This window comes from Poeciliopsis prolifica, unplaced genomic scaffold, assembly GCF_027474105.1.
Source record: "Poeciliopsis prolifica strain line A6 unplaced genomic scaffold, Auburn_PproV2 SCAFFOLD031, whole genome shotgun sequence".
Lineage (NCBI taxonomy): Eukaryota > Metazoa > Chordata > Actinopteri > Cyprinodontiformes > Poeciliidae > Poeciliopsis > Poeciliopsis prolifica.
In genome coordinates, this window is record NW_026562406.1 from 1,164,891 (window position 1) to 1,173,105 (window position 8,215).

An 8,215-nucleotide genomic window follows, 5' to 3' on the forward strand; every position below is an offset into this window, starting at 1 on the left:
TTTTTTTTTCTTTCTTTCAGAGGTTTGGAGAGTCGCATATCTACCTGTGATTATGTGAGGGTGATCTGTGTGAGGTCAGCTGAGCTTTACGGCCATTTGGCAGCGGCGCGTTTCGTACCTTCACCAGCCCACGGCCCGAGCTGCCCGGACCGACCGCAGTCTATAATCACAACCAGTCTCTGGCAGAGCCGCCCTCCTTCCTCCTCCTCCTCCTCCTCTTCCTCCTCCTTCTCCTACTCCTCTCCCTTGGCCCCTGGTTTCATGTCAGTCGTGATTAATGGCACTCGGGCCCCGGCGCGGCTCACTCTGCCAGTTCCAGCAATGTTCCCTTGATACTTAATGAACTCTGACAAACTTCTTTTCCCTAGCTCTGTTGTTCCCCCCCGTTTTTTTTTTACAATCCCACCCCCCGCCGGCCACTTTAAAATGCATGACACAGAGCTGCCACAGCAGCACCTTGGGCTCACAGCTCCGCTCGTCCCTTTCGTGCATTTCTCAGGAGGGCCTAAAAATAAAGCGCCGTTTAAGGAGTCCGGTCTCTCTCTCTCTCTCTCTCTCTCTCTCTCTCTCTCTCTCTCTCTCTCTCTCTCTCTCTCTCTCTCTCTCACACACACTCTCTCTCTCTCTCTCTCTCTCTCTCTGTGTTGTTAGCCCGGCGTTGCCGCACAAACGAGCGAGTTCAGATCCTGCAGGGCCAAATGAAACATGACTGCTCCGATTCCTGCGGCTCCCGGAAAAACTGCGCTTCGTGCCGCCGTGAATGTTTTTTGTCGACAACGGCGGATTAAATGAAGGATTGTTTGCTGGAATAAATGCAGAGTGATATCGTGTTTTTGCTTTTCCTCTAAGGGCCAGTCGTCTGGAAATGAATGCCAAGTTTGATGCAATACAGCAGGGTTGAAACACACACACACACACACACACACACACGCACACACACACACACACACACACACACACACACACACCACACAACACACCACACACACACACACACACACACACACAAATCCATCTGAAATGTTACAGCTTACAAATTATGGTGGAGCCTTAAAAGCCGACAATACTGCAGACTTTTAAGGGTCACATTTCAACGTGGTCTTTGTCTCCCCCTGCTGATCACTTTAGGAAGGCCCACCATCCTAATATGCATAATTAGGACAAACACAGGGGGGAAAATATGTGTATGCTTAAAAAAACGCTATTGCCTTGAGGTGAAGTTGAATAACAGTTTTTAATTTTTTTTTTGGCTCTCTACAAAAAAGAATTTGAATATCTTGATGGCAGTCCTTTTTCTTTCTTCTTCACCTCCTCTAGCAAAATGATGCTGCCATCACCATGCTTGACTGTTTGACTGCTATAAACAGTTAGTTTCTTCAATTTTTGTTCACAGAAAGCTCCATTTTATTTTATTTTTTCTCCTTTTGCTATAAAACGTTTGCCCTCGTAGCTTTTTGGACTATGACTTGACTGTTTTTGGAGAGTGACATTTTGGGTCAGACATGTGACACCATACATCAAAAACTGGTTCTAGCCAGGTTACAAAGCAGGCAAATTAAAACTGCAGTGAATCCAGCTCTAAACCTTGTTGGAACATTTACAAACTACAGTCAAAAACTACAATAAGAGTGTGTGGTGGAGATGCAACATGCAGGAACATTTCAAACTTGTGTACACAATAGTTCGCTATAATCACGTTGTTATTATGCACTAATTCCACAATTTTTTTTAAGAGTCCAGCTTCATTCGTTTTTCTTTTTTTCCAGTTACCATAATGTGGCGGTCATTCAGGTCGCTAGAGGGCGCACTGCACAGCGGAAGAGAGAGGACGTGTGTGAAGCGCAACCAATCACAGAGGACGACGGAGAAGCCGACGCAAGGCTGTCGTTAGCTTCATGCGAATGTAATGACAGTTTCTTCTTAGTTATTTATTGAATTTTATTTCTTTAAATCGTTAGTTATAAAAGAGGCTAATTTTAGCCGCTGGAAGAATGGGTCGAAGCAGGAGCCGAACACCTCCGAGACGAGGTAAGAAGACGCGAAGCTTTTACTGCTGGATAGCTAACGTAGTGTTAGCTTAGATCACTGTGAACAGTTATGTTGAGAATAATGTCGTGTTTTCCCCCGTTAGTTCTATAATTAGCGGCGTTTCAAAGTGTTTAAGTGGGTTAAAACAATATGGGGCTACTTTAAAACCTCCCGAGCAAACTGAGTCTTTGTAGAAGCTTCTAGATCTGCGCGTCTGGAGCTAAAGCTCCAGACGAACTCCCGAATTTGACCTGGGAGTCATTTGGTCAAATTCGGTGAAAGTTGCACTCTGTCAGCCGAAATCACGTAGTTTTATTACTGCTGCTCGACCAGAGCAATCTATTATTAAAAGCACAAGCATGTAGTTTCAATAGATTAGTCGAAGTTGTTGTCTTTACGAGGCTGAAGGAGCGCATTATTTGTTTTATCTCAAGTGATTAAAAGTAATGTGACCATTTACTAGATTAGACTTATAAAATTTTACAGTTGTTTATTTATGTTTAAAATGAGTAGTTATAAAGCGGTCTCCTCTCACAATAAAGCTAAAGTGGAAGGAATTACTCCACTGTCATTTGATTTCTCTTTTCCTTTAGTCAGATATGAACTGAAAAACTATTTTTCACATGCTGGCATAATGATTGGTCAAAATGAGCCAATTTTTTTTTTTTTTTTGTTATATCCCCAGGTCAGCAGGTCAAGTAGTGCTAATAAAATGAAAGTTTTCTGCTCTTTACACACACAGAAGCTGATCATTCCATGAGAACTCGCAGTGTTATTCCTTGCTCCCAGTGTGCTTTACGACATGGCCCAGTTCCTGACATGATGTCATTTCCTGCTGCTTGCAGAGAGAAGACGATCCCGCTCGGCCTCGCGAGAACACGAGCGACGCCGGCGGGACAGGGACCGCTCTCGCTCGAGGGACCGGGACAGAGACCGCCGCAGATCTCGCTCGCGCTCGCCGCACAGAAGAAGGTCCAGGTGGGGTCGAGATCGTTTTCATACGCTGCTGGGATGGGCAGATAATCCCCTGTACAGCTGGTTTTACTGTAACATATTACAGTGAAGGGGTCAAAGGGGTCAAACTGGTCTGGAGGGTACAGAGTGAAGGGAGTTATGTAGATCATCTACAAATACACTTCTTAAATAGGGATGTTAATTGGAAAATAGGATATATCTGCTCAGCTTACCTTTAAATCAGTCAGTTTTAAAATGAACATATTTAAAGTTCCAAACTTTAATTGTTAGTCCAGGTATCTATAGATTAAAGTGGGGAAAATGATGATCTGATACACCGCAGATGTGTATCTGTCAGAGACTGCGGAGGTCTGCAGTATGTATCTTGGCTTCACCTCAACACAAACTGCGTTTCCATCCACCATATAATTGGAATTCCAAAAATAAATGAGCTCATTGGGAAATAAGCAAATTTCCACTAAAAATCCCTTTTAAAGTTTTTGCACTAGGATGATGTGGTTTTTTGGCAGTATCCAAAATTATGTTTTTCGCTAAACTCCAGTAGAAACATTTTCATTTTGCATCGCAAGTCACATGGTCAATAATTTTATGTTACTACTGGCAGAAAAGACAAAGAGGAAGAGAGGAAGTGGTAGGAGGACAATGGCGTGGCATGTTTTTTAATGACTTATCGATTAAACAACTTATTCACATGTGATTTTAATAGCATTTCTTATTTAATGGAAACACCACATTAGCAGCATATTGACAGTTTTGCAGACTTTTGTAACGGAAATGAAGCTTGCGAGAGACAGAATATAGAACAATCTAGATCATCGCATTGTATGAATAGTTAACTTGGATTTAATTTAATAGAATAAGCATTTGATCAGCTACCAAGCAGAAAACATTCTGTCCCTCACAAACCTGCTAGCTCATCTTTAAGAAGCCCTTTTTCCCTCCATCTATTAATTGCACTTGCCCACCCAGTCAGGCTGCAGGCTGTCCACAATGTGAGACCAAAGAGCTGTCGATGGACGCCAAGAATAAAAATGTAGAGCTGCTCGAGGTCATGGGGTCAAGATGAGACCGAAACAGAACTGTTTGGAGGACTAGAGGGAGGCTGGTTGCGGCTGTGCATCGTTTGATTGTGGACAGGAGGGAGCTTAAAATCTGTGTTGCCTAGCGACAGCTCTGAAAGCAGAAAGGTCTGCACGGAGGAGTGGAGCCGAAACCTCTGCTGCAGTGGTCCAGAACCACAGGAAACGTCTGACCTCTGGAGTTGTTAAGAGCTTAATTAAAAACGTCTTTTACAAGAGAACCCTGGCAGCACACACAGAACATTCACAGGAAAAAGATAACCCATAAATAAATAGATGAGAAGATTCCTCAGTTGAAATGTTTACAGGGAGCCTTTAAAAACATTCAGTCACAATGGCTCCATGTGTTTTTGCACCAAATATTTAAGTTCTGTTTTTTAATTGTATCAAGCACGGTTTTTCATTCGATGAAATGAAATTTACTTAGTCATACAATGTGATTTTTTTTATTATTATTTTAAATTTTATTTAAAAAAAAATATAAATATAAATATAAATATATATATATATATATATATATATATATATATATATATATATATATATATATATATATATATATATAGTATTTCACACAGTTACAGAATCTCTACTGTGATGTTGATTGAAATCAGTGCTGTATGAAATTCCTGGCTGTAACTGTGTGAAAATGTTCCCACTGCTTGTGTTTGTGGATCACGGCAATCAGTAAATCTGTCATTATTTGCATCTACAGTGAATAGAATAGAAAAGTCCTCTATTGTCCCACAGTGGGAAAGTTTCTAATGTCACATCTAAATCCATGTCCTCACAATAGAACAGCCATGAGAAAGATAACTATATCATTCAAGGTTTCGTTTTGCTTTCACGCCGTCCTGTATAGGGGCGTAATAAGAAGGAACGGAATGTCTGGATTGCTAATCGTTTGTGCCCGGCTCTACTTCCTGCTTCCGCGTGTGTAGTCGTGACAATAAATCCTGAAGCAGCGTTTCTGTTCCTCGGACAGGTCTCCTCCCAGACGCCATCGCTCCTCATCGCTCTCTCCTGTGCGGCAGAAGGACCGCGAGAAAGAGGCGAAAGATAAACCTGGGAAGTCCATTCAGATCTCCGGTATGGTCATCAGCAGCAGAAACTCGTCCGTTCGCCAACATGCTGACTCGGAGTTGAGCCGATAAAGTAGCGTTTGTTTTTCCTCTTGTGCTGTTGCAGCTGAGGATATGCAAGGCAAAACAGAGGAGGAGATTGAGATGATGAAAACGATGGGCTTCGGTTCCTTTGATTCAACCAAGGTGAGTGCAACAGCGGCTGCTGTTTGCCACACAACCACAAGGAGGCACTGTTGACCCAAATACGATCTGGCACAAGGGGCAGCAACCTCCGAGTCCAGCTAAGACTTATTCAAAGCTGCAAATGTTACTTTTTTTTTTCAGATAATGTTTGATTACTTTATGAACTAAGACAAATGTATTTATTCATATAGGTCTACATTTATTTAAATAGGTAAATTTAAATATATTTCATGGATGAACTTCAGGAATTTGGTCTTTTTTACAAATAAAACGTTAAACTTTTGCACAAAAGAGGATGGATATGTAAATTTATGAAAAATAAAAAAAGTACATAATTTCTAAACTTGATAACCAAAAAAACAACTAGTATCATTCTGTTGTAGAAAATCAGTTCAACGCATGAGACAAAAACAGGTAAAACCAGCGTTTGTTATGAAATGTATATTTGAAACATTAGCTGACTCTATCATTTTTAGCCGGAGTTATTAAGAGCCATTGTGGACAGGCCAAAGAGCCAGTGGAGGGTCTGGAACCACATGTTGAACCCCCTTGTTCTAGTAATTGAAGATTCAACAATCTGCAGGTTGCTTTCATCTTAAGTGTGTCATATTTTCTAGCAGAATATCAGCAATTAAGAGATTTCACAGTAAACAAATGGCCAGTACAGGACAGCAAAGTTCTATTTTTATCTGTATAAAAAGTCAGTTTTTACACAGATAGAATTTTGTGACATTTTTAAACTACTGTACAAAGACAATAAATGTGTTTTTTTTTTTCCATAGGGTAAGAAAACGGATGGATCAGTTAATGCATATGCAGTCAACGTTACCATGAAGAGGAAATACAGGTACATTTATTCACTAAAAATGATTTCCAATTTGATGCTCATCATTACAGCACTGTGAAGCTTTAGAGCAGAGTAAAGAATTTCCTTGTATTTATCGAATTTGGCTCTTTATCTGGAGGTTTCATGCCTGCCTAGCGGTGAGTGTTCTCTGCATGCTCTGCTGGTAGAGCAGCCAATCACCTCTGCAGGTGTTTCTACGCAGATCCCAGCCCGGCTAACGGTGATGTAATGTGCAAGTGCTGCAAAGGAAGTGGTGATGTCATGTTTCCTGCTCCGTCTCGTCTCTTTCTTTAGGCAGTACATGAACAGAAAGGGAGGCTTCAACAGGCCGCTGGACTTCATCGCTTAAAGGTGCCAGCAGCTCGTTTTTCACCACCAGTCTCTCCTCCCTGCAGGAGGACAAGGACAGTATGGATTTATTTCTATTAAATGTGTCTCGTGATGCAGCAAGTCTTTTTTTTTTAACCTTGTAAATAGTTTTTCCTCCAGTTGTTCTCACTCAGGTCAGACCTGGTAGGAGGTGGAGCTTTTTGTTGTCGAGATTTGTGCCGTATTCTTAATAAATGCATACAAAAAAAATTGCTGATGCAGTGCTGACTATGAAACTTTTTTTTTCTTAATATCTTTGACTCATTTATCCATCGATATGTCATCAAACACTTTATTTTCTTGCTCTTTCGGTTTCTGTATACCTTTCTGCTTGGTTTGTCTGGTATTCTGTTCAGTGTATCGTGGAGTCCTGCTTCTCACCCAGTACTGAACGCAGTCTGAAAATAACTTACCACTGATAGATAAACATATTAAACCAAGAATAGGGTAAACATTTCCACAAACATAAATTAAGAGGTTGATGATACACAGCTGGTAGTTCGTATTTCGACCCTCCTGTGGTCTTAAGAGACGTACAGGTCAGGAACAGACAGAAAGGTCAGGTGTGGTGTACCAAGCAACAGTTTGACAAACCAAGGAGCTCATTTTCATCCATTAACAATAACCGGATCTATTGTCACTTCTGCAATTCATACAATCTGCAGTCGGATCCTCAAACCTGGGGAAGTGAGTAGGGGTCGGGGGCTGGACAGTGGAAACCACAACCACCTCAGGTTTTTACTGCTCATCAAACTGACTACGAACCCCAACTTACAAGTCGAAAAAAACAAAATGGAGATGAGCTTTGTGTAAGAAAGTGGGAAGATCTGTAGGCTATAATCGGGGGCCATTTATTGAAAGCTTTAGTTCTTTTAAGTGTTGTTTTTTTGTGCAGTTCTGTAAATCCCTGCGGTGCTACTCATTTCCCTCCACAGATTAATGTGATACTTCTGGTTTGTCTCAAATTTCATTTCTCTGAGGACCCCGGTTCCTTATATTGTCTGCGATTTGCTTGTTTTGATTTTGAACGTCAGTTTGCGCTTGCGCGGATGCGCCATTTGCGTGAGGAGAATGAGTCCGCCACATTTGACAAACGACGCAACATTCTCATGCGGCGGCATGAGAATGTTGCGCCGTTCAGACCGGAGGATGCTTCGACCGCATGACTGAAATAATTGCAACAGAGTTGTTTGAGTGCCACGATAGTGTATAAATATGTCTACCACACCAGACAAGACCCAAGGTGTAGGTTGTGCAAGGAGGCCCCTGAGACAGTCCAGCACATCACAGCAGGGTGCAAGATACTGGCAGGGAAAGCGTACATGGAACGACATAACCAAGTGGCAGGCATAGTGTACAGAAACATCTGTGCAGAATATGGACTGGAAACCCCGAGATCAAAGTGGGAAACACCCCCAAAGGTGGTGGAGAACGCCAGAGCTAAGATCCTGTGGGACTTCCAGATCCAGACAGACAAAATGGTAATGGCGAACCAACCAGACATTGTCGTAGTGTATAAACAACAGAGGAAAGCCGTTGTGGTAGATGTAGCAATACCAAGCGACTGCAACATCAGGAAAAAGGAGCACGAGAAACTGGAGAAATACCAGGGAGGAACTGGAGAGGGCCTGGAAGGTGAAGACCACAGT

The 8,215-nt window shown here is 42.0% G+C and overlaps 1 protein-coding gene across 1 annotated transcript; it reads left to right on the plus strand.

The window, feature by feature from the left end:
* The first annotated feature begins 1,835 nt into the window (after positions 1-1,835).
* snrnp27 (small nuclear ribonucleoprotein 27 (U4/U6.U5)) lies at positions 1,836-6,778 on the plus strand. The gene is made up of 6 exons (XM_055050574.1): positions 1,836-2,028; positions 2,874-3,006; positions 5,068-5,171; positions 5,271-5,350; positions 6,133-6,197; positions 6,492-6,778. The coding sequence occupies exons 1-6, from the start codon at positions 1,992-1,994 to the stop codon at positions 6,544-6,546; spliced, it is 474 nt and encodes a 157-aa protein (XP_054906549.1). The 5' UTR covers positions 1,836-1,991; the 3' UTR covers positions 6,547-6,778.
* The last annotated feature ends 1,437 nt before the right edge of the window (positions 6,779-8,215 follow it).

Excerpts from the sequence above, each read along its gene's own strand:
- snrnp27 (XM_055050574.1), top strand. The coding sequence starts at position 1,992 with ATGGGTCGAAGCAGGAGCCGAACACCTCCGAGACGAG. Across the intron at positions 3,007-5,067 it reads CCGCACAGAAGAAGGTCCAG|GTCTCCTCCCAGACGCCATC; the intron begins GTGGGGTCGAGA and ends TTCCTCGGACAG. Across the intron at positions 6,198-6,491 it reads ACCATGAAGAGGAAATACAG|GCAGTACATGAACAGAAAGG; the intron begins GTACATTTATTC and ends CTCTTTCTTTAG.